We start from the raw sequence: 26,285 nt of genomic DNA, 5'->3' as shown, positions 1-26,285 counted from the left end.
AAACATGTTTTTGTTTTCATTGGCTTTTTTCTACACCAACTTTTTTGCGATTGGTCAACCTTTGTTCAATTCGCTCAAATCTTGGCTCAAATGAACGATTGAAACATTGTTGTATTGAAAACAAAGTGCAGTTGAAAATTTTGTCGTGTCGCTGGTAACAAAATTTAGATTGTCTTCTACCAGTTTTTCGCGAAAATCCTTTATAAATACCCCTCAGACTTTGATTTTCAATAAGTCGAGATCTTTGCGTGGCCTGGGGAATCCGATCGCATTACTAGGTGGCAAAATATGTTGAAAAACAAGTGTGACGTCACAATTAGGATCAGCTGAGGCTGCTGCAGGATTGTTGGAGAAGATTATTAAGAAAACAATAGGATGGGAGGAGCGGTGAGCTCCGGCCGGGACAACAATGAGTTGATCGACAATTTGATGGGCGGCAATTATATCCGCTCACGGGATGTGGAGAAGGTATTCCGGGCGCTGGACCGCGCCGACTACATGACGCCGGAGGCTCGAGACCAAGCGTACAAGGATCTGGCCTGGCGACATGGGCCGCTACACATGTCCGCCCCTTGCATTTATAGGTAAAGGTTCTGCAATTCAAATTATTGTTTCTATGCAGGGCACAATACCCTCTTTTGTTGTACTATCTTTAAAAACACATTTTTTTTTTGTAAAAATAAATTTCATATTGTTGCTTTGATGTACATAATATATATTAGCAATTTTCATATACCATTTGTAAGTTCCATATTTAAAATTGAAGCATTTTGACCCACCAGTGAAGTAATGGAAGGTCTGGAGTTGAAGCCGGGCCTGTCATTCCTGAATGTGGGGTCCGGCACAGGATACCTCAGCACGCTGGTGGGGCTCATTATCGGCTCAAGTGGCATCAGCCACGGGGTGGAGGTGCACCCAGTGGTGGTGGAGTATGCCAATAAGAAGCTTGGGCAGTTTATGGAGAACTCACCAACGCTTGATGAGTTTGACTTCTGTGAACCTAAATTCTACCATGGTAAGTGTTTTAATTTTGAGTTCCTTGTGTAGTGGAGCAGGGTGGTGGTGTATGCTCCATGTCCCCTTGGATTGATTGAGGACAGGCCTGCACCCAGCAGTGGGTCATATTTAGGCTAATTATATTTACATTGTCATGCAATAACACTAATGCTGTAAATGCAGAGTATTTGTTGACAATATGCTTAGCAATTTTAAATTCCTGTTTACATATTTATTATAGGATGGAAATAATGTAACAAATATGTAATTATATTTTTTATAGTATGTATATCATGTACTGGTGCATTCCATAGGCAATGGTCTGTGCCTGGCGCCACTACTCACACCATATGACCGAGTGTATTGTGGAGCTGGGTGCCCAGAAGAATATCAAAACTACTTTCAGCAGCTTATCAAAGTGAGTATTGACCATGTGTATAAATTTTATTGCATGTACTCTCACACAAGACTTCTCAATACCTTCAGATTACATTAATGGACCCCCAGAGAGTAAATATGGTGTAAACACTATAAACAATAAAAGAGAAAATGATCTTGTAAGGCAAACAGGTTTTTCTGTTAGTTTTATAATTAATCTTAAGAGAGATAATAATTAATAATAATTACAGTTTTATGTAGGCAAAAATACTATTGGGGTGTCTCTTGAAATGTCTATAGACATGTTTTTCCTAATAACTTAATTTCTTTAATAAATCAGAGAACAATAAAAAAAGAAGAGAAAGAAGGGGGAGACCTTTGCCCAGCAGTGGGATACTAACTAGGCTACAGAAAAAAAAATACAAGTTCAGAGAGCATTCACTACCATCTCTGCAAAAATAAATGAACAATATTTTTTATAACTCTTAAAGGTTATCATAAACTCACACATTATCAATACCAGTTAGAAAAGAAATATCAAAACATGTTTAAACATTATGCGTTTACTTTATTGTGATTTCACAGTAAAGCTTCTTGTGGATTTGCTATATATTTATTTTATTGAGTAATACTCCAGTATGGTAGACATGTAACATGTACAGTACAGGGAATAACAGATATTGTGACACCAGCCGGGTCTGCATGACAACCGCGACGCGCGCGGGGCGAATTATATCGAGGCCTTCGACCAATAGCCGTTTGACGTCCATCTACGTAGATAGCATTCAAGGCTCGATATAATTCGCGGTTGTCATGCAGACCCGGCTGGAGATGGGTCATTGCTCCAGTTGTCTTTTGTTGCATGTAAACCGCATAAACGCACGTGTATCAGCCAGCCCCCAACATGTCTCACTCCACCTGTGTAATTTAACAAGTAAAGCAGACATCAACAAATGCATTAATAATAATAATTAATTTATTTATTAAAGACAACACAGATCCATTTATTTATGCTGCTTACTTACAGAAAATCTGAAACAACAAAATTCGTTTATTTTCAATTTACAAAGCCGGAATTTCTTAGGGTCAACGCAGATCACTGAAACACTAACCTATTTACCTTTCTCAAAAAAATGCAATATTGTTTATAGCGCCGGTTCGAGGCACCTCGTGTGTGTAAGGTAGAGAGAAGAGAGCATTGTATGATAATATTAAGTCATTGAAATCCTTCGCGTTAAAGTCTGCAGGATTTGCCGGACCTGAAGTCGTATTTTTGAATCGTTCGTTTTCGAAATTCGCTTGCGAAAGTTTATGCCCATTTCACGTAGCACGTCAGAACTTGTCATTTGCAAGATGAGACAGGCAGTATATTTTCGCAAGTGAGTCCCCGGATGTACTCCAAACTGCGAGCCCTGTACGCACTAGTGCTTGTTGTGACCAGATCGGCGGCATCCTGATAATGCCGCTGAACGACAACCTGCTGCAAGTGCGGCGCACGGGCCCCGCCGAGTGGACCACCCGCAGCCTGCTCAACGTGTCCTTCGCCACGCTGCGGGTGCCCACCAAGGACGAGTCGCAGGACTTGCTTCGACTTGGTAAGACTGCTGACGTTCTCTATAGTTTCGCTATTGCTGTTTATTAGAGTTAAGTACTAAGGAAGCAATATTACGATTTCTTTGTAGAAATAGGAACAAGCGTGTGTACGCTTCGTATATTTCTACAATCGCTTATATTATATAGACGCTACACGTCGAGTTGCGGCAGCTCAGAATTCGCAGTATTTAAAAGTATTAAAAAGACTGTTCTATCTATCCTCATTTGAAAATGCAACATCGACTAAAGCGTAGCTGAAAGGAGACGATGAGTACTGATTCGTAATTAATTTAGATAAGAGTAAAATCACTGTTCACATTTTGTCCTTGTCAAGGTAAGTAATAAAGGAAAAACGTTATAAAAACAAGACAATAGGAAGGACAGGAAAGGACATTGACCTCTCCACATTCACGGTCACTTATTTGATTAATTAATCAATTTCAAACTTGATCACTATCTGCTTATCTTCCAAACGATTATACCTTACCTTTGTAATGAGGTCGTTGCATTGGGACCATTCAGGACGAAAATTTGCGCGGGAAAAGAATAAGCATGTTATTTCTAAAAATAGTGCCATCCTTCACTTTCGATGAGTGAAAGAAAGAGATAGATGTAGTTTTAAAACTGACAAATTAAATCGAAATTAAGTTTTGTGTGTCCCAGAATTAGCCAACTATTCTCAGTAGTTCCTTTAGTAGTTCCTCTGAAGGAACTACGCACCAATATCCATACATTATGAAGGTCGTTGTATTTACTAGTTTTGTATGTGACCTCAGGTTTATCAGTTATCATCGCCCATGACTTGTTGTTGAGTGTAAGTAAACAGCGAATTATCACGTAACCACATTGATATAATCGTCATTGTATTTCGCAATAACGGAAACGGTGATTGTAAATGGATATGAAACTTGTTAGCTGGCTTGGTAACCTGTCCCGGAATGTATTGTAAATGGTACCGAGCCGTTTTACTTATTTTTATTTATTTAAAACACAAGTACAATATTTTTCTTAATCTACCAGATCATCGTCAATACAACAACACCAGGACCTAGTTTCCCGCGATGCTACTATTCATCCCTCACTACACCATCCAAGTAAAAACAAAACAATCCGCGAACTCATAGCATCATATAGCATAACGCCTGTACTCCAGAAGGGATAAGCAGAGGTGTATAGTATATACATACAGTGTTGTTTTTAGGTCCCATGTAAATTGGCATTTAAATTTGTTCTTTCATATAAGGGGCGAGCCTTAAGCACTCTTGAAAACCACGTGATATCATGTTTTTATTTAGCAAAGTGAATAAAGTAATGTTGGGGGTGTCAGACGAGCAGGCCCCCGGGCGGCTGCAGGCGCTGGCCCGCGCCGTGGTCCGCGGCTGCATGCGCGGGGCCATGCGGCGCCGCCACCCGCACCTGCGGGAGCCGCCGCCGCGCGCGCCGCCCGCCAAGAAGGCTTGCCCCCGCCGCATCTGCATCCCCGTCGACGACGACAGCGAAGTCGGTATGTGCACATCATTACCATTTATTACACGATACAAAGGCTCATACAATAAAATATCTTAAGGTCATTAATGCTAATGTACTTTTAAAATCCAATCTCCATTGTTTAACTATTGTGTCTGCACTGGGCCGAACGAGGTTATTAAATACTATTTATGGAGTTTATGTACTGTGCCATTTATTTCTTTTAAGCCATTCAAAGGATGCTTGACAATATCACATCACCTTTTATGGTATCTTTGGCTAAAATAACTACCCTATCCAGTGCCATAACAATTAATAAAATAAGGTATAATTATATTAAAAATGCACTTATTTTACGTCGGATACTGATTTTGGGCATCAGATAGTGTCCAGGTACAAGGTATGGTAATAAAACCCGTCAATCCACAGAGGGTCTCAACGCTCTCCACGACTTAGACCGCGCGAGCGGCGCTAACGAGATGAACGCGTTGCTAAGCCTGGTGCTGAGTATGGGCCACAACCGCGTGGCGGGCGCGCTGCGCGTCGACCAGCTGGACTCGTCGTCCGACTCGGACACGTCCAGCGACGACGAGCGCGACGACCGCAACGACGGGGACGACGGCGACGACGCCGGCGACCGCCCTGATGCAGATGCCCCCAGGGTGCCTCGTCCACGGAATAGGTAGGTTTTTGTTTGTCTTTCATGTATGTACGTACATTAAATCATTTATTTGTAATTCATAGTGTCATACGTCGTTAGAAGACTTCTGCTACATTTTACTACTACCCTATTTATAAATTAATAGGTCAACCAAAGGCAGTGGGAGGTTTAGCATTGGTGCTACATTATGTCTGCTCATGGCTCTTTAAGACACTTATTTTATCCCATGTGGAATTATGTTTTTTGCAAGTGAGATAGTCAAATGCATCTTTATTGGCTTATGTTGCTGTATCTTTGTTTTCTTGTGATAATAGGTACGATTGAACGACAGGTGTAATGTTACGAAAAATCGTTTACAGAGAATCACAAAGCAGCTCAGAGAACGAGAGATGCGATGACGGCCCCCAAGCAGAGCAAGACAGGCCGGCGTGGGAGCGCGGGCCGACGCCGCGCTCTGTCATCATGTTCGAGTTCCGCGACCACGCGCGCGGCGGCGGGACCCCGCCACACGACGACCAGGACAGGCACACACCTCCCCCAGGATCCCCTTCAGACAAGCAGTCAACCTCAAAAGACAAGCCTAAAGACAAACCTTCAAGCTCAAAAGACAGTTCGAAAAATAACAAAAAGGAATTTCGTCGAAGAGTTTCAAGGGGCTGTCGCCGTGGCTCGAACGATAACGAATCTGACGAAAGGGAGGGGGAAGAGAACCCGGATGTACCGGCCGAGGTGGAGATATACCTGGGCAAGTCCCGGGAGACGCCGGGGACATCAAATATGGAGTGGGAGCCCACAGACGGTCGAGCGCATTCCAGCGAGGAGGATACTACAGAGACTTCTACGTCTAAGGTATGGACTTAAAGAATTTCTCTTGTGTTTCAATGAGATGATGTGGTTTAGAGTCCGATCCCCAAAAGTATAAGCCGTTACAAATTATTTGATCTCAATCGAAATGCGTAGGGACGCTACCTGCGCGGACGACCGCCATTTTTGTTGAACTTATACTTCGCGGATTATAATAGAATTCCATAACAATTTATGTTGTCTGTGCAGCTACTGGGACACTGCGCCGCATCTGTGGGTTATGAATATATCTTTGAAAGTACTATTGTTTGCTATTAGAAGGCTTCTCTTCAACCATAACATGGTTCTAACCTGCTTTTTTATATTGTAAAGGCGAAGGAAGAGAAGCGTCAGAAGTTGGACAGCGGTATCGGCGAGGAGAACACTCCTTCGGCCGGCACCTCCTCTAGTAAAAGCGAGGAGTCAGATGTAGAGTCGCGCCGCTCCGACAGCGGCAGCGACGAGGGCTGCGGCGATGACGTCAGAGGTAATTGGTGTCAGTTGTGCTCTTTATTAACCACAAATAATATATTGCTACATTTACTAGTTTACATTGAATCACTAGGGGATTTATACATACATAAACTCACGCCTATTTCCTGTTGCGGTAGACAGAGACCACGGAATTATAGCCACTACGATCCTGACACATCACTTTCTTTTCCACTCTCATTAAAGTCTTCAAGTAGGGGATTTATATTCACCGTCAATTATATTTTTTTTATATTTAAATTAATCTATAATAATTATAACTAATAAATTGGCAAAAGAAGTATGAAAGAAGTCGAGAAGTTAGAATTTTCCAACATTCTCTGTTATCTTGTAAGCCCATTACACGACTGTGTAAAGCGGTCACTATAATGTCCCCGCGGTGCCCGCAGGCCGGCGCCGGCGCCAGAAGCGCAGCCACCGCAGCTCGCGCTCGCGCTCGTCGTCGTCGTCTGGGCGCGGGCGGCGCGCGGGCGGCGCGGGCCGGCGCCACACGGGCGACGCGCGGCGCGTGCGCCTGTCGCTGCTCATGAAGCGCGCCGTCAAGGAGCTGCCGCTGCCGCACGCGCTGCAGAAGTACGTCAACCTCGGACGCTGCTTCGAGTTCTAGGACGGCTCGCACGGGCCTGGGTGAGCGTGCATCGTGGAACTTTCAAATGCCTTAGAGCTGTCTGGGATCCTGTCTTTAAGGGTGAATTTCCAACAAAGTGTCTACGAGAGCAGAGTAATCACACGTGCGAGAGAGAAGACGTTCTCTCCTTCGCGGTGATTGGTCGATTCTTGCACGTGTCCAATGAAATTCATCCTTATGATATACCTCAATAAGAACCCTTTCAGGATTACCTAATTGACTACGGCTACACAGTCATAAGCAGGTGTGTTCTCTGCAGGCATCCGCTTTTAAACTCTTGTTTAGATCTAGTTTGTAAGAGATCGACAGTCCAGCGACCGACTAATATACTCGTAGATACCAAAACTACGGGACAAACACGTCCTAAGTAGGCAACTACAGTCATGGCCTCGCTATTATAAATAAATTACGTAAATCTAATGTTTAAAGATATACGTTCCAAAATTCTCAAAAAGTGGGTCATGTCAAAACGTACTCTTTTCTGATACGTGTAATAAGTACATGTAACAGATACCTGCTCTAAGGAAGCTCAAAATGTGACTTATTTCACATTTCCGTCACAGGCGGAGATAATCTTGTGCCATCTATTACTTTATTTATGTTTTTCGCCTAAACAAAGAGGGTCACCTGTGTAGGCTCTTTAATTTATAGAAGAGCGCTTACTACAAGTCAACAAAGTAACATTTCAACAAGCAGTCATCAAAATCGCAGCCCGATAACAATAAGATGACAAAGAAAAAAAATTGATCGAACGTTCGAAAATTAAAAAGTTCTGACTAAATGCAAAATCACTCAATGCAAAGACCGATTGAATGGACTGAGTAGTAACTAAAAGGATGAAACGTCGATCTGACAAATCATGCTTCACATTTAAATACAGTCTTCGTCTGAGATATATTTAGGTAAGTAATGAATTTTTCAATGCAGTCTTGCAGGTAGTTTTCAATGGAGGTAGCATACACCAAAATTGGAAAGAATTATAATATAAAATAGATGAAAACTGAAGATATTTACAGAAAAAGAACAAAAATATGTACTACGCGTGTGAATGGAGTAATATCTATAAGAAAAATGATAAAGTGTTATATAAAATTTCAATCCGTGTTGAACCTTACCGCGATGGGTGGAGAGACCGGATCGATAATTGTAAATACATTATTATTATTATTAAAAGTAGGGCAGAAATATCCTAGAGAAATCGTGTGCGTCAAGCTAGCGGCCTCAAAAAAAAAATGGGCACGAAAAAATAATTTGACCATACCAAAAAATAGTACTCTTATTGAAAAAAATAGTACCTGTTGTAAAAAAATTAGTACCATCACGGTTCTGGATTTATAGCCATGTTTTATTGCACTTGCTAGCTTGACGGTGAGCGAAATTTGGCGAGAGTTAACGACAAGGTCTTTCGCTTTGATTTAAACGCCAAAAAATAGTACCGAAATAGTACTCACCCCCTGCAAAATACCGAAAGTAGTACTTCAACGGTTCCAAAGTTATAAAGGCAGTTCTTTGATCCCGCTAGCTTGACGTTTTGAAAATACCTATTATCTGGGGAACGCTTGCATACTTCAGTATGTAACTAATGTCAATAAACTCGTATGAAATAGTACTCCCTACCATCATAATTTGGACCTGATTCTCTTTGTAGAAATGTTAAAAAATCATCATAACCTATGCCATACATTTGTTGTTGATACAGTCACGTAGACAATTACATAACCTCACAATTTATTCGTAAGTATTGCCATTTTGGAGGTCTACCCTACCATTTCTTTGCACTTCAGTGCTGCTATTACAAAAAATTCCTATTGCATACACCCATATGCACTAATTTTAATAGAAAATGGCTGCATGGGTCTAGTTCTTATCGAAAACAATCTGTGATTTTAATACATCATAATACATTTTTAATCTGCTGTTTTATTTTATAATTTATACCTTCATGTTGAATTTGTTACGGATCGAAGTGTTTGTTAATAAACAATTTGCAGTATTTGTAGAATAACTCAGTTTCAACAATGATATTACTTTCATCTAACAACCCTGGCACTTCACCAATTTTTACCCAAAAATGGGGAAAAATACTGAAATCTGACAACATTCTTGACCATGTGTAATAATTTTGTTCGCGACTGTACTTGTCTTGATAAATGTATGACATAGGTTATAATGACTTTTTGAAATATTTCTACAAAGAGAATCAGGTCCAAATTATGATGGTAGGGAGTACTATTTCATACGAGTTTATTGACATTAGTTACAAACTGAAGTATGCAAGCATTCCCCAGATAATAGGTATTTTCAAAACGTCAAGCTAGCGGGATCAAAGAACTACCTTTATAACTTTGGAACCGTTGAAGTACTACTTTCGGTATTTTGCAGGGGGTGAGTACTATTTCGATACTATTTTTTGGCGTTTAAATCAAAGCGAAAGACCTTGTCGTTAACTCTCGCCAAATTTCGCTCACCGTCAAGCTAGCAAGTGCAATAAAACATGGCTATAAATCCAGAACCGTGATGGTACTAATTTTTTTACAACAGGTACTATTTTTTTCAATAAGAGTACTATTTTTTGGTATGGTCAAATTATTTTTTCGTGCCCATTTTTTTTTTGAGGCCGCTAGCTTGACGCACACGAGAAATCCCTGTCCCTAGTCAACCATACGACGAGTTTTATATAATTAGTAATGTTGACAAGTTCTATAAAACGCGTCCAATATTGGATATGTATCGCGTTCGCGAATGTACTGTTCTTGTAGATTAGTCAGTGTCATAGCTGAGATAAGATTTGTGTGTGCGCGTTTGTCTCTTGTTGGGGTGTACATAGTTGGACGTTTCTGTGACGACTGTGTGTACCTTGTAGAAGAGGGTAGACGCGTACGGACTACAATGTTGACGTGCACGTGACTGCGTGCTGGCGTCACGCGAGCTGTACACATATACTGTGTGTCGCGACGACGTCGTTGTCCGCCTGTCCCGCGGGGATCACCAGCCCACTCCCGACAGCTCACGCCAACGCGCAGCCACGCATCTCTATATTAGGAAAGTTGATGTATTTATACGATAATAATATTAATAATTCATGTAAATATATGTCATTTGTTTTCTGTTGCATGTAATTATATGATTTTATTATGCAAGTTATCGTTTTAATGAATTCTAAACGATTATGTTATGATTTACCGTCTAAGCTTTAAATTTTAATGGTTTTGATGAACTCCAATACGAATGTTACGATAGAAAGAGATCTAAGTAACCGTGCGGGAATGTAACCACTTTACGTGTCGATCCCAATAAAACATTGTGTTTTTTTTTAATTCTTATTTTATTTCTTAACTGCGTACTATTTCTAAGTGATATAATGCCGTTATAAATTATGTAGTTTATACAATGTGAGTATTTACGCGGTGGGTGCTCATATATTACGTATTTACAAAATACCGTTATATTACATCAGGGTCACCGGGGTGTCCGGCTGCAGTTATGGTATACCAGAAGCAGCCTCTGACTCGGGGCGCGCTAGCACCACTTGTGTCCGTTGGCGCGGGCGGGCGCGTGGTCGGGGTAGAGGTGGTCGGCGGCGGGCGCGGCGGCGCTGAGCCCGTTGAGCAGCTTGCGCGCGGGCCGCGGCGTGGCGCGGGCGCCGGGCTCGGCGCGCGGCCGCTCGCGCGCGCCCTTGTCGGCCGCGTGCGTGCGCTTCACGGGCCGCTTGCCGTGCGGCTCGTGCTCGCCGCTGCGCGTCGCCTCCGACGCCGGCCTGCTCGGCGTCTCCGACTCGCTGCCGTTCATCAGGGAGTGTGCACTCCTAGCTTTGTGCAGCGACAGCCGCAGCGGCTTCCGCGGCGGCGTCGGCCGCGACTTGCCGTCCCCGTCTCGTCTGTCCTCGTTCTTCTTGTAGTGACTCATCCTCGATGTCTCCGAGCCGTAGTCTATTCTCGGCGAACTGCTGTACATGTCCCCGTTAGGAAAGTCTGAACATTCCGATTCGAACTCCGAGGACTTGGCGCTTCGTGAGTGTAGTTTTGACGTCCTCCTGCTCGACTTGTGAGCGTTCTCGAGGACCTTGCCGTCTATTCTGTGGTACAGGTAATGCTTCTCGGTCTCCACTTGAATATCTTCGGCGCTCTCGTTCTTTTTGAGCTTCCGGAGACGTTGGGAGCGTTTGAGCTGTTCGATGATCGACAGCGTCTTCCTCTCCGCCCAGTTGGTCTTCTTGATGCTCTCCTCTATCCGGTCGGCGGCTTTTTTGATTTCATAATGCCGCGGGTCGCAGACGCTCGAGTGCGAGTCTCTGACGTCGCCCTCGCTGTCTGATCTGAAGAAGTCTTCCCCTTTAGTGCGGCCGAGTCGCTCGTTCTTGAGGCGTTGCTTCTCCATGTGTCTTTGGTTTCGCTCGATCATACGGATGGCGGCGTCGGTCTCGGCGCTGTAGTCGCCGGCGGCGTGGATGCAGTGGTGGGAGAGCGAGTGTCGCATGCGGCCGGCGCGGTGCTCCCCGCCGTGCGAGCTGTGGGAGCGGTGGTGCGGCGCCGGGGAGGCGCGGGGCGACGCCGCCGCCCGGGACGACGCGCCCGACGCGTTGGACCGCGGCCTCATCACCGGTAGGTTGGCCTCGGCTCCATCTAGTCCCGGCAACTTGGCTACTATCGCAGTAATATCTGGTCCTTTCTGGAACACCTGCACTTCAGACTTGGGGCTGGGTTTAGTTTGTGGTTCTGACGTGATGTTGATGTTGGTGACATTCTTTTTGGTCTTGTTGACTGTTATGCAGCTGCTATCGTTGCTGTTGACAGAATGCAGCTGGAACGGAAGAACAAAATAACATTAGGAATTGCATACACGTTTATTTATCAAATTGTGGCTGCAAATGACCTTGACCTGAAGAAATAGATAGATAAAATACTTTATTGAGCACAATGGACACAAAATACAGAGATAAGGACAACATATTTTATACAGAAAAGCACAACAGGCGGCCTATTGGCGGTGTGTTGTGGAAATTGTGGAATAGGTTCGCGTTTGACCACAATCTCACCTGATGGTAAGTAAAGATGTGGTTTAGGGTGGATCACGCTTATCTAGCAAATGCCTTTATATTAATACCTTTCCAAAATGATGGTTTATTTGGGCAATGGGCTGTTTATCTGACACTATACGGCTTCTCATATTATTTTAGGAATATGTACCAAAAGTAACAAGTTGTCTTGCGATTATTTGTCTCTGTTCACAACGTTAAGGTGTATGTGAATGTACTTTAGGTAGTACCTGTGTGTGGTGTGCGAGGAGTTCAGCGACCTGCTCCTCGAGGTAGGAGATGCGGTGCGTGAGCCGCGTGTTGTCGCAGCGTAGGCCTTCCTTGGCGCGCTCCGCCTCTTCCGCCGCCGATCGCAGCGCGCCCAGCTCTGATCGGAGAGATGCTGCCTCGTTCTACAATGAATACCATAACTTACAATTATTATGTTCGTTAAGTGAGGTACTTGATTCCTCTGTCTCACTTCAATAAGAAATGAGTGGCAAGTTATCGTATAGTGTTTTGTGGATACAAACCTGCGAGAAGGTCTGCAGGGGCGGCTGCGCCTGTCCCCTGATGAGTACGAGCCGCGCGGGGTTGGCGGCGGCGACTGCGCGCTGCAGCTCTTCCTGACTGCGGCACGCCACCAGGGACGTACCGTTTACTTCCACCAGTCTGGAACAAACATACAGGTTCACTAAAGGATTGTTGTATGGTATGGAACCGCTAACGACAACAACATTCAAATATTTTTGTGGCAGCAGGCAGCAGTTGAAGCAACAGTTTCAAAACGGCAAGTACTCAAATTGTGTTAACTTTTAATCAAATGATTGCATCTCATACTAAATATGAGTATCCACTATATTGTGCCGTATAAATATAACATAACTTTCAATCGTGGTACGAAGATAAATTGTCTGACGATGGAACTAGTTTGGTCGTTAAATAGTTCGTCGGGCTTGATGTTGAGCGCGCGCTTAAATCACAGGTGTACGTGTTGCGGCGCGCGCGGGCTGCGGGCCGGGGGAGGGAGATAAATCGCGGATTAATTGCAGTACTGGCTTTACACATGGGCTTGCGGGATTAGTGTTAAGGGATTTTCTTAACGCTTTTAGTTTGCAGTTCAAGCAGGACAAACATAAAATAGGTATCTCAATTCTTCTTCTTCCTTGCGCTATCCCACTCTAATTTTGCGGCGCCATTACATTCTGTCTAGGGTTGTCGGGTCGGGTAAATTTTCATTTTTCAATAATTGGGACATGCTGGTCCACCTAGCATAAGGAGGGCGTCCTCTGCCTCTTTTGTTCTCGGGCAGGCAAAGAGCTGTGTGGACTACATGCTGCTGGTCTCTCCGCATTACGTGGCCATACCACCTCAAACGACTTTCTTTAAAAAAAAAATAGGTATCTCAATTATTTCCCTTAAATTACCGACTGTCAGCGAGTTGTCCTCAGACGAGTTATTACTGCTTGGATAGATATAGCGGGCATGAGTTTACGCAAGTTATTATCAAGATATTTTGTAGGAAGACGCCTGCGCTCATATTACATGCTCTTGTCTATATAAAGAATAGTAAGTTGTCATGTTCCATAATCCCTCCAGCTGATTGAGGGGAGGTCTGTGCCCAGCAGTCGGCGGCGGAAGTCCGTGTTGCTCTAAGTATGTTGTACGATGAATTTAGGGCGGGGAGTCAAATTGTTGAAAAACTGGATGATTTAGTTTTTGATTGGATGCTTTGTATCTGAACGTGTCGAGTTTAATAGCTTTGTAAGGGATATCAGAGTTTTTTTTTTTTTTTTTTTTTTTTCTTGGTTTAAACTACAATCAGTCCTCTAGACTATAAGCAGTTTCGTTAAGTGGATAGATGACGTGTCAGGAGCCACAACCAATGTCACAGCCTCCCACTTTATACGACATGGCTTCTCTTCAGTCGTTTCACCACATTTACGAGGTCTATAAGCTCTGATGCGAGGGGATTCGGATGATCGGCTAGCCGCTCTAGATGTTTCTTTTGGTAATTTTTGATCTCTTCAGCGACGGTTGGAATGTTAAGGTATTCGTGTATTTCTTCATTCTTGCTGAACCATGGTGCGTTCGCAATTGAACGTAGGATGGCATTCTGCACTCGTTGCAAACAGAGTAAATTACTTTTACTGGCAACCCCCCAGAGTGGAATGCCGTAGGTCCAGATCGGTTTAAGTATAGCGTTGTAAATTATTAATTTGTTGTCTACTGAAAGCGCAGAGTTTCTCCCTATTAACCAGTCAAGGTTTTTGCACTTGAAGTTGATTTCATCCCTTTTTCGCTTGATATGTGTTTTCCACGTTAAGCGTCTGTCCAAATGGAACCCAAGGTATTTGACACAATCGTTGTGTGGGAGGACATCAGGTCCAAGTGCGACGGGTGGGCAGTCCTCTCGTCTAAGCGTAAATGTGATGTGGTTAGACTTTTGTGCGCTGGCTTTTATACGCCATTTCTGAAGCCACTCTTGAGTTTCATCTAGAACTTGCTGCAGCTTAACACTAGCTTGGGTTCGGTCATCATCACAAGCCAAGTAGGCAATATCATCCGCGTATGTTGCTACCATTACATTTTCAGAGGTAGGGAGATCAGATGTAAATATGTTATAGAGCACCGGTCCCAGAACTGAGCCTTGGGGAACCCCAGCCTCTATTTTGTGCAGGGAAGATCTAGCATCGGCCTGCTTCACTTGAAAAACCCTGTCAGATAGGTAAGATGCGACAATAAGGAAGAGACTGTGCGGCAATTTCTCCTTTATTTTGCATAGGAGGCCTTTGTGCCATACGCGGTCGAATGCTTGCTGGACATCCAGAAAGGCTGCAGAACAATACTGCTTCCGTTCAAAGCTCTGTCTGATTGTGTGATATACTCTATGCACTTGTTCAATTGTGGAGTGCGATTTTCGGAAACCAAACTGGTGCGAGGGGATGACATTACATTCCGAAGCGTGTATTTTTAGTCTTGTCAGAAATATTTTTTCCCAAAGTTTAGATAGCAGTGGAGTAAGACTTATGGGTCGATACGATGTAACTTCGTGACCTGGTTTCCCAGGTTTATGTATCATGATGATTTGTGATACCTTCCAGATACGTGGAAAATGAGATGTTCTGTAGGTCGCGTTAATCAAACATGTCAAGAACGTAATGCATTTTCTAGGCAGCTCTTTCAAGAGTTTGGCTGTTATTAGGTCGAATCCTGGGGCCTTACCGGATTTAAAACTGCGAATCTCTCTTACAATCTCTCTGGGTGATGTTGGTCTAAGAGGTAGACATAATTGTAGATCCTGTTCTAGAATAGCGTTGATGTCTTCGTCAGATTGATCGCCACTGTTATCGTTTGGTTTGAACACGTTTGCCAGGTGACTTGCAAAAGCTTCAGCTTTTTCGGCGTCAGATCGAGCCCAGGAAGACAAAGTTGCCTTAATGGCTGGAGAAGTATTTTGCGGCTTGCCGGAAGAATTACAGGCTTTCCAGAGTGAGTATTCGCCATTGCCTGTAGATGATAGGTTTTCCAATTTTCTCCGTAGAGAGTAGTTTTTTGTGTTATCTAGTATAACTTTTAATTCTTTTATGGCTATATTAAGCTTGGTTTTGTCTGCTGGGATATCAGAGTGTCAGTAGATAACGCCTTGTGTTAGCTACTTGACAAGTTAAGACCCTGATAAATCGTTTGTCCGGATAGCGGCGCGGCGGCGTGGTGAGCCGGTGATTGCTGGGAACCGGCGGCGCCGTTTGCTCGCGCCATTTGAAATTATAATCGCTTTAATACTAGTGCAGTTTGTTCTAGGCGATAAATTATAATTTAATTGCGATAATTAAATATACTTATGGTAGGCAGAAATGATCAAGTACAAGTGCGTGTTAAACGTTTATGTCATACCAGTGAGAGCTTTTTAAATAGGTAGGTTGTCAGATAACGTTGAAATCACCGTGAGAAAAATGTGGTTTCGCAAATTTGCACAGACTTTCTTTACCAGTAAGTATGTAGATCGAAGCGAAAGAACTTATAAGGTTCCAAACTGATCCCAAAGATTAAGGGGGTGTTTTTGTTAGGGATCGGCAAATTAAAACTATGATATGGAATGAATAATAAATAACTAGAGCCACTAACATGGTCCTTTCCCATATAAGTATTTTAGTGAGTCCCTATTCCCGGTGCCTGCGCGGGCGCACGTCAGCGCATGTAGCGCGCGACGTGGACAAATAGCGGCTGGCAGCGCCGCGGGCGCAGCGCGTAATTTACGGCCGCAACATCATTATGCGCATAATCTGCCCTAAGTGAGCCTGATATATTGGTTTAAACCGATTATGTATCAATCTTCATACTTGTCCCGACCGATGCATGTCATTACGTTGTTACCTACGTTTATGGACAAATTGAGAACTTGTTACTTCTTAGTAAAGTAGCATAATATATTAGAACTAAGCTCACGCCTGCCATCTTTGAGGCGGGCCACACAACTACAACTAATTTACTTAACAAAAATATTCAATTTACAGATGATTGTCGCGTTTAAAACGCAATAAACCTTTAACAAAACCACAACATAAATGTGCGGACGCGAGCTAAAGTTTAATAAGATAATTTAATCCAAACGACGCGGCGTGGCTCGCGCTATCTCCTCGGAGATCAGATCCGAGTGCAGATTGCAGGGCTCTGACCTGCCCTCACTTAGGCAACGGCCGAGTTTTGTAACCATTCCGTGGATAAGTGGCTACCTCGTACCTACCCAGCCTGCAGCATAACCGTGGAAGACCCACGGGGCAAGGAATATTTGGGCCACATCTAAACAGTAAATCGAAAATGGTTAGAAATCTTGGAGAATCGCAAGCAGACACAGCAGGCAGTATTTTCGGTAGTAGCTATTATAGTGTGGTTCACCAAACCTTTATATTTTTAGTTAACGTAGGACTAAAACAGAAGGAAAGCTTCTGCTGCCGCAAATGTTCTACACTTTTGAATTTTTCTTCATTCAGCCGTGGAAGTCCCATTCGTAATTGTCAACTTTGGCCTAACAAAAAGCTCGTTGAAGCGTGGTGGGTACTTAGTTCATTATTCTTTATTCTATGCAATGAAGAGATATCAATTGGTTGCTGGTACCTGTCCCCGGGCCTGAGCGCGGGGTGGTCGCCGGGCCACTCGACGAGCACGCCGGCTGCGCGCACGCCGGCGCCCCATGCGCCCTCGCGCGCCTCCGCCGCCACCAGCGTCGCGGTGCCGCCGCACTCGCGCACTGTACTGGAACCAGAAAGCAGAAGGTCAGTCAGACATATGCATAAGTACTATACTTACCTACCAAACCAGTATCAACTGTACATAATATACGGAATTATATTTGTGATTTTTTATTGCTGTTCCTCCTACGGATCTCTCCGTAACAAGTAGTGTAAATGAAAGCTTGATAAACCCAAAGTGTTCAAAGCGAAATTCAAAAGATTCCACGGGCGAGCTTGCATCGCAAGCGCAACATATCCCGTATGTTTAGCTGCTCCGGGGCAAAAGGTTACTTATAGCATAATGAAGGCTTCGCCCATCGAGCTAGCGTTGCAAAAAGACGAGGGAATGTTATGGCGGCGCGGACACGGCCGAGCGCGCCGCGTATATCCCGCGCCATCGCACTTTATTCGCTTGTAGTGCGCCGTGTTGGGAGTATTTCGTGCGCCGGCGCATGGCAGGAGTCACGGCCGAGGGCGCCGAGCACTGACCCGCACTAGTGGCTATAGTGTTGCGTACTTTTGGGATATCCAGAGACTCAACAAACAATGACAAAACTTAATGTGCAAACACGGAACTTGTGAAACTTTTTGTGAAGTTGGTTTTCAGTGTGCTCAGTAGAAGTGTTGATGTGTATGTATGCATTATGTATTCTGTGGTAATACTAAGCGTAGGTACCTACCTACATTTTACATATTTTCTAGTATTTTGAAATATAACTATTGAATAGGTAGTTTCTTAAAATTTTGTAACGACTACAGTACTTTCAACTCAATATTTTTTTTTTTATTTAGTAAGGTATACGTATTCGCATTCGTGGTTACCTACTTTATGCTTGAAGGTCTAGCGACGACGCCTACACGCAGCGCGTGCGCATGCCCTTTGTTCAGCGCGCAAGTTCGCGCCTCGCCGCCGCTAACACATCGCGGCTTCAATGCAATTGATTATCTTTTCACCACTAGATACGACCTCGAGTCGTGGTCCTGCTTTATTTATATGCATTTAACGGTCTTTGTAGCCTTTGCTTAACGTCTTTTCCAACGATGTAAAACGGGTATAGTGTAGTTACGTAGCATAGTAAAGATAATACTTTTATTAGATACTTACTAGATTTTTCTTTTATATACATAACATACATAAACAGCCTATATACGTCCCACTACCGGGCACAGGTATCCCCTCAATCAACCGGAAGGGGTATGGAGCATATTCCACCACGCTGCTCAAATGCGGGTTGGTGGAGGTGTTTTTACGGCTAATAGCCGGGACCAACGGCTTAACGTGCCCTCCGAAGCACGAAATCATCTTACTTTTTCGACAATCAAGTGATTCAAGCCTGAAGCACTTTGTGACAACAAAGTGATTTCGACAATGTCCCCATCGGGAATCGAACCCGGACCTCCAGATCGTGAGCCTAATGCTCTGTCCACTCGACCACGGAGGCTGTTAGTGTAGATTTTTCTTTTAATGGCATATAATGATACGTTGATGGTTATTTATCTTTCATTCATTTATAAAAGATCGAATGTCCTTTTAAGACCCAAATCCTATTGTGTCTGGAAATCTCGGCCTTACGAGGTTAAATTAAGCTTTTCCCTTAAATAACTTAGTAAGTTAAAGCATATTGGTTCATCGGCAAACAAAATGTTTATAAAGCTGTCTCGTGTTAGAGTTCATAGTATTGTGCAGGCAAGCCGCAGATGTGTTTCTCACGAGAGTTGTCCGAGCGAAGTGGACGTGAGTGCGGTCGGGCGTGGCGTCTTCTAAGGGAAATTATATGTCCTCACTACTCTCTTACTACACACAGTCATGCTTATTTACCTTTTGTATCTATGTCGTGGCCAGATCATATAATTGATCATTTTATGATGTGCTCGATCATTTCATGAAATGGTCATATTTCATGAAATAGAACACACACGATGCCACATCATGATGTAGTTTGGCCAGATCAATGAACACAAAACGTTTAACGATATGAGCAACTAAATGCATGATTACTTCATGTTGTGGCCAAAAGTTGGCAATCATATTGTAAAATTAGTAACATTATCCTCCGATAGTGGCGCTGGTGTCGATTATATTTAAAACTTGATTGATATTATAATCGATGAATCAATGCAATTGTACAATTTTCCATATCGAATAGGTACATAATTTTGAACCTAAGAAATTAATCGACTATTCGCATTTTTATTACACCAGATAGCATGGACAGCACCGCCTACATTAACGATATGGCCAAACGTTGATTGATATATCATTAAACGTTGACATTTCAACGATATGGTCAACTTAAGTTGGCCATTTCATGAAAAATGACCATTTCATGAAATGGTCGAACACATCATGAAATGATCAATTTTACGATCTGGCCACGACATCTACATAATTTCAGTCTGGTAGGTTGGTATATTCATATAATATTTAAAAAGTCATACCTTCCCCTTCGAGAATACATGTTATATTGTTATGTTATGTAAAAAAGCAAAACTCATTTCCTAAGTTAAAAAGTTAAGCTTCTATGCTATCAACTATTTGTGGGGATCTATAATTGGCTTTATGTTACTAGTTTAAGGATTAGACAGTAAGTGAATGCTGTTGATCTCCCTAATAATAAATAAATAAATAAGCCAATAACATCAAAAAGCTCCAAAAGTTAGTCAATGATTGTTACACGAGACAAACATGGAAAAATCATTTGTACTGTAAACATTCCAAGACATGAGTACATTATTTACCCAATTTAGAAGGCACAATATTTACGTTTGACACCCTAAAGAGATGTCCAAAACGATAGCTGGTTGGTTTCATCTCATTAGCGGGCTAATGCGAGAATGATGGGTGCGGAGACGTCGTAATGACAAGTAAACTGCGCTGGCGCACGCATCGGATACCCGCAACTGGAGCTTTTTCTTTTTTAATTGAAATCGTCATGATATATTTGTCCCTTTGGAGTAAATTTTAGACAATGGGAGTAAAAGAGGCATCAGGTGTACAATGCTATTTAAAGACCGTGTCATTGTTTGTTACTTACCTTGATCAGATCCAGGATGCTTTAAAGAAAGGCCAGGTCAAAAGCACTAAACGGGCGAGCATGCATGAAGTCTTTGATGAGAGTAGAAGAGTCAGGGTCGTAGCAAGTGAACTTCCGTGGTCTCTGCCTACCCCAACGGGAAATAGGCGTGATATTGAGTATGTTATGTTATTGTTTGGACTTAAACATCCAATCACAGCGTTATAAGTTAATTTAAGAAATCTCCGTGGTCTAGTGGTTAGAGCGTAAGGCTCACGATCTGGAGATCCGGGTTCGATTCCCGATGGGGACATTGTCGAAATCACTTTGTAAGACTGTCCTTTGTTTGGTAAGGACTTTTCAGCCTTGAATCACCTGATTATCTGAAAAAGTAAGATGATTCCGTGCTTCGGAGGGCACGTTAAACCGTTGGTCCCGGCTATTAGCCGTAAAAACACCTCCACCAACCCGCATTGGAGCAGCGTGGTGGAGTATGCTCCATACCCCCTCCGGTTGATTGAGGGGAGGCCTGTGCCCAGCAGTGGGACGTGTAATAGGCTGTTTATGTATGTATGTATGTTTTAGTCACCTCACGGAATGAATGAAGTATGCTGTAGAAATGTAAATTAGATAGTTACTCAGACCTGGCCTTGTTCTAAGGTGGATACTATGAAGAAGTCATCGAAATAATATACTTCCAATAACATACAATAACTTATCAGCTAAAAGATAAAGACAGAAAAGATTCTCTGAAGGCTTTAACATTCTAATTAATGATGGAAGGTACCTAACGAGTTTCACGGCATTAGTCGTTGGGAAGTGATCAAACTGCGAGTAATAGTAATAAATAAAGCTGTATACACCAACCCACCGGGCCGACAATCTCACCAGTAATTATCGCAGGATACGAAAGGCGGGCAAAGCCGGGAGTTAAGCCTTGTTTATGATAAGTACTGCGGCCTCTGAGCGTGTAATAGCGAGTGCGATCTAATGGGTGTGGGTTTCATAGCAAGGATTTGCGGTTGGACATTGAGAGCATCGGTTAACTGTTTGTTATTAAGTAATAATATTATCACTAATCATACTAACGTTTTATGCAACAAGTAGGTATAAGTACAATGAAGGAATATTTAATTTAAGCACTACAAAACCATCAAGAGATGTTTTGTTTACGAAATTGTACTTTCATATGTATTATTTCCCAGCGGGAGGTCATAAATGCAGAAAATTAAGTACAAACAAACTAAGCTCTCGGCACATCTTCACCGCGACGCCTGATGCATTAAACATAGCAATATGCAGTTACCGCGGGCTCGCATCAATAGTAAAGATGTTGATTTATCCGCTCCCGATATGGCGCGCAATCTTGCGCCGGCGCACATGACACACTGCGCGATTATACCAGACTAGTCCCACTCTAACACGCCTCTTATCGTAACCGCAAATGGTTGAATTTCCCCTGTCAGTGGACAGTTGAGCGGCGTCAGATTATGGGATAGACTGGGAGCTAGGAAATTGTGGAGTCGTGAGAATGTACGGTTATTGTTTTCTATAAATTGTTAGTGTTCGTTTGGCTATCCAATAGTGGCGAACGATTGACCCCGCCGGGTTCCCAGGATATTAAGTACTGGTGTGTCATAAAATAAAACATACGCAACAGATATAGATAGCTACTTGTATTTTAGTATACCTCGAGCTGTCGCCGGGTTTATAGAAAATTATTTTCTTGATCGAGCGCTCCACATTTGTCTTCCAGTCGGGATTCTGTTAAATATTTATGTTTGAAGCTTAGAGACGCTTCACGTCCAAACATGGGTCGGACATTATTTTAAGTTGACGTTTGTTTCGCTGAGATGTTTAATGTTTATGTTTTAATTCTTATAGAAATTATTGCTTTAGCTATAAATATGTCGTAAAAGGATACAGCTTGTCATATAAAGCTTAGAGAAGACTTATCTGGTTCGGATTGGTTAAAGACACAACAGATATGATTGTAATTACGTATATCAAAAGCGTTGGAGTAAATGAAGTAATGGAATTGAAAGGTACTATTTAACACCGCGCAAGTAGGCATAGTTTCCTTACAAATGTCCTGTAAAGGTGTGTAAAGCGTTTATTTATTCATTCGTAATGTAACCATTAGCCTCGGGTTAATCAAACACCAGATTTTCTCTCTGCCTGTCCACCACACCACCAGAGACCGGTCATGACGTCACACCCACACCACGCACCAAATCGGCAGTCCTCTTGCCGACCGGAGAAATGTTTTTTTTAATTACTTTCTTTTATAGCGATTCATTAGAGAAGATTTGTAGCATGTCCATTGTTACGGTTGCGTTTAACACCATCCTTTCGCTAAAACCGACAGCAAATACTTTCGCCTTTTATTTTCTTTAATAAAGTTTATACTTGCACATTTCGTTATTCAGTTTATTGCGTCGTAAACTACAATGGTACAAGCTTCTCTACGTGTCGACTATTATCTCGTGAGATAAAACTAATTTATCTAAGTATCTGTTGTAACATTTTCTATTACCTACCCACGCGTTGCAATTTAGTTCCATTAATTTTATATTTAGTGATAAAAACTACTCGCATCATATGAAATATATTCAGTCATACCAACTGACAAAAGTCTAACTTAGTACACGCGACTATAAACTTTTATAACTGTTCACAAGAAGAGTAAAAAACGTGTTCTGCCAACATCCATTCAGGTGGTTGATTGATTAGCGGTTGGATCATCAATGAATTGGTCGTAAAAACAGCGGGTTTCCACGAGGGCGGCGGAGCATCGCGTGAGTTCCCGACATCTGCAGGCACAGTACAGCTGTACCATAGGTACACAGGTATCACAGTGCTGCAGGTACCCAGTACCGGCCAACGGTACCTAACACCGCGACCCGCCGGCGGCACTTTGCTAATAACGATAATAGTTATAAAAACTCTCATTAACGCGACTGCTTCCAATAGGCATTTACAGTAACTGTATTGTTGGAAGATAAGCGACTAAGGGTTTGCGCTTGAACAATCTTTTACTGGTTTTTGTCTGAAATGCAGAATATATATGTATTTTTAACATTAGCGCTTATTTTTTCTTCAGAATAGTTGCTTCTTGACTCTTGACGTGAACATTGAAGTAGATACTTACTTGCCCACATATGATCGAGCTTTTTACCCAACTGCCTCGGAACGAGAGTAATGTTTTGCGAGTATTTTTGCTAGACAGGGTGCTACAGTGCCAGTAATAAATAAATATCAACAAAAAACCTTATACGAGTTACATTTTAGCGGGGGATTGAGCAATTAATATTACGGAGGGCATTCTCCACCGAGTGTGGATCGTGGGATGCGCCTGCGCCGACAGTGAAGGAGGTGGCTGCGTTCCCAGTGTGTGATGCCGTGTTTACGTGTTGATGGGAGCCGACATCATTGACGCATGAACATTAATGAACAATATGCTAATATAGACTAGAGGCTGTCACGCGATGTCTAAGTCGTGTTGCAGCTTCAAAAAACGAGTAGATGTAAATCAATATATTTCCAAAGAAGTTAAGCAATATATTTTACGTAACATTTTGAGGGCTCGAATTCACTAGGAACCTACTTAGTTGGAAAAACTAGAAGCGCTAAGGACTTTCACCCAGAAATTTTAAGACAACATCCTGAGGATACTTGGCTTATAAATGTTAATTACCGTTAGGAAAGGCTTGTTTTGGTCAAACCTGGTAAACAGCCAGATGAATCAGCCTCAAACATCAAGCATGAATACAAATAAGGCCCACACCGTTGCAGTAGAATAATAAACGAGTTACAAAACTGCCGCATAATACGAGGATGCGTTATATTTAGGTCAGTGTCTCGGACTCTCACGCAATGCGCATACGCACAGACCGTAGTCGTGGGAATCCAAGATGGCGGCATATTGTAGTAATAGAACGAAGACCGCATTGTTCTGGCAGTTCCTGGACGCCGTGGGAGCCGATGCGGACTGATATATTGCTTTTACTGCTCAAGAGAGAATTATTCAAACCGTGTTGAATTAATTCTCTCGTAATTTATTGCGTAATAAGCAAGCACTTAATTTGTAATTGAAACTATTTAGTTAATTTGATTACAATCGTACTAGAAGTAAGTAATAGGTTTTTCTTTAATGGATCACTTACAAACATTACTAGAAGAACTTACTGCATGTCGAAGTTTAGTCCCACTTAATTTTCTGATAGAGTCTTTAAACTGTTTCTATTTGCTAATAATATATGTTACTTATCGCAAAAATATTTGCAACATATACTTAACAACATAAATCTATTCGAAAGAAAAAATATATTTGTGAACCAGCTTCTTAAACTCAAAAAACACACCCCTAAGGTGCAATATTTACCACGATATTATTATGCAAATAACAAAAATTGGCTAGGGAAGGGTGTTCACTCTCTCCCAGTAGTAAATTATATACATTTTGGTAAGATCTTCCCAAAGATAGGCGGGATAGAAAGCGTGTGTCGAGAACAAAGCGGCGGCGATGCAGGCAACAATTACCGACGATTTGTATCCACTATCTGACATCTTCACGCCTCTCCCAAATAAAACATTAACGTCTCGACACGATTTACACGTTGGACTCCTAACATGCAACTGTTTGATTGTAGAAAAACAAAGAAATTATGCGATTCAAACGATAATATAGCAGATAGAAGCTGCAACAAGAAATACTTAAGGTAATTTAGCCAGCATTAGCGGCGGTGATAATTTGTGAATTTAGGTTGTTTTGAAGCAACGTAGAGCAAAACGAGATATCTTGTTCTTTGATAGGAGTACTCTGATCGTGAGTTTATATCCAGCTGTAGTGCTACAAGTTTATACAAAAGCTACTAGCATATGTACTACGGACATCAGAGAGATTTGATATACTAGGAGGTTTATTTAAGTAACAGTGTATTTTGCATTTCCATGTCTATAACTTAGGTAACTTACGTGTTCCTGCTTAGCAAACGCCAACAATTTCTAAACGATGTGAGCTATTTATGACCTTGTACATACAAGAAGGCTTGTTTATTACTCATAGGACGGCGGAGTGGTCTGGTTCGGGCTGTTCGTCACGTTGTATGGCCGTGCCTCCCACTAAGCCTGGCTAACGTGTAAACCTGTCCTGCGTGACGCAAGTGTCTATTATGTAGGACCCGACCTCTCTGGAGACCGTCAGGTACGTTAAATACTTGGTAAGTCTGACGGTTGAAATTGTTTAAGTAATAAGGATTAGGTTGTGTCATTCTCTTGTCTGACAGCATATTCTAAAGTTATCCGGCACGCAGTAGATTAGTATCTGCTGCTTTCAACGACTATGGCTCCTAACATCCAGGTCCTCTGATAGATTGTCATAATCAGAAATGCTTGGTGTAGCAAGGAGCTGTTCGTATAGGTAAGTACGTTATTACTTCCTAAGTAAGTAGATACTTAGCAAATGTTGCAAGTTTTTAGGATGAGCACAATAGAATCGTAAAGTTGCGTTAGTAATTAGAATTACTCCTCGAGCATATGTGACTTGTCCTCCCAACATTCTCAGTAAATGTTATCCTAATCACCCTGTCTTACTTCTGTCAATCCCCTATACCGGACTACAATATATTCGCCCCAATCGCACTATGAAGTATAACTTTTACAAAGCTGACTACACATCAATTAAAAGTAAACTTAAAAATGTTGACTGGTTTGGTGAATTATCTGGTTGTAAAAACGTTAATAACATGATAAAAATTTTGTACAATCATCTAATAGGTGCGATTGAGTTACATGTGCCCAAAGTATTGATTAAAAAGTCTCATCATCCCCCCTGGTTCAAACTATCGCTTATCAATTGTTTAAAAGAGAAAGACAAAATAAGACTTCGTTTTCGTAAATATGGTAATCCACGTGACGAACTGGAATATCATTTGCTTCGTGATCGCTGCCACAGACTCTATGA

General features: G+C 42.4%; 2 protein-coding genes across 2 annotated transcripts in view; one reads left to right on the top strand and one right to left on the bottom strand.

Moving 5' to 3' along the window:
• Window positions 1-69: 69 nt before the first annotated feature.
• Window positions 70-10,375, top strand: LOC126367580 (nucleolar and coiled-body phosphoprotein 1-like). The gene is made up of 9 exons (XM_050011165.1): window positions 70-584; window positions 783-1,015; window positions 1,311-1,414; window positions 2,816-2,969; window positions 4,295-4,471; window positions 4,864-5,116; window positions 5,455-5,944; window positions 6,272-6,425; window positions 6,820-10,375. Exons 1-9 carry the CDS (start codon window positions 376-378, stop codon window positions 7,035-7,037), a joined length of 1,992 nt encoding a protein of 663 aa, XP_049867122.1. The 5' UTR covers window positions 70-375; the 3' UTR covers window positions 7,038-10,375.
• Window positions 10,371-26,285, bottom strand: part of LOC126367579 (uncharacterized) — a 60,272-nt gene continuing 44,357 nt past the window's right edge. The window contains exons 8-11 of the mRNA XM_050011164.1: window positions 17,191-17,328; window positions 12,606-12,744; window positions 12,324-12,485; window positions 10,371-11,858 (exon numbers count right to left, since the gene is read on the bottom strand). Of these exons, the coding sequence (XP_049867121.1) occupies window positions 10,578-11,858; window positions 12,324-12,485; window positions 12,606-12,744; window positions 17,191-17,328 (1,720 nt within the window). The 3' untranslated portion in view covers window positions 10,371-10,577. The remainder of the gene's footprint in view (window positions 11,859-12,323; window positions 12,486-12,605; window positions 12,745-17,190; window positions 17,329-26,285) is intronic.

The sequence above is a fragment of the Pectinophora gossypiella genome, chromosome 6 (assembly GCF_024362695.1).
Source record: "Pectinophora gossypiella chromosome 6, ilPecGoss1.1, whole genome shotgun sequence".
Lineage (NCBI taxonomy): Eukaryota > Metazoa > Arthropoda > Insecta > Lepidoptera > Gelechiidae > Pectinophora > Pectinophora gossypiella.
Note: the sequence above shows the minus strand (reverse complement) of the source record. Positions and strands in the feature narration are given on the sequence as shown.

Excerpts from the sequence above, each read along its gene's own strand:
- LOC126367580 (XM_050011165.1), top strand. The coding sequence starts at position 376 with ATGGGAGGAGCGGTGAGCTCCGGCCGGGACAACAATGAGTTGATCGAC. Across the intron at positions 1,016-1,310 it reads TGAACCTAAATTCTACCATG|GCAATGGTCTGTGCCTGGCG; the intron begins GTAAGTGTTTTA and ends TGCATTCCATAG. Across the intron at positions 2,970-4,294 it reads GCAGGACTTGCTTCGACTTG|ACGAGCAGGCCCCCGGGCGG; the intron begins GTAAGACTGCTG and ends TGGGGGTGTCAG.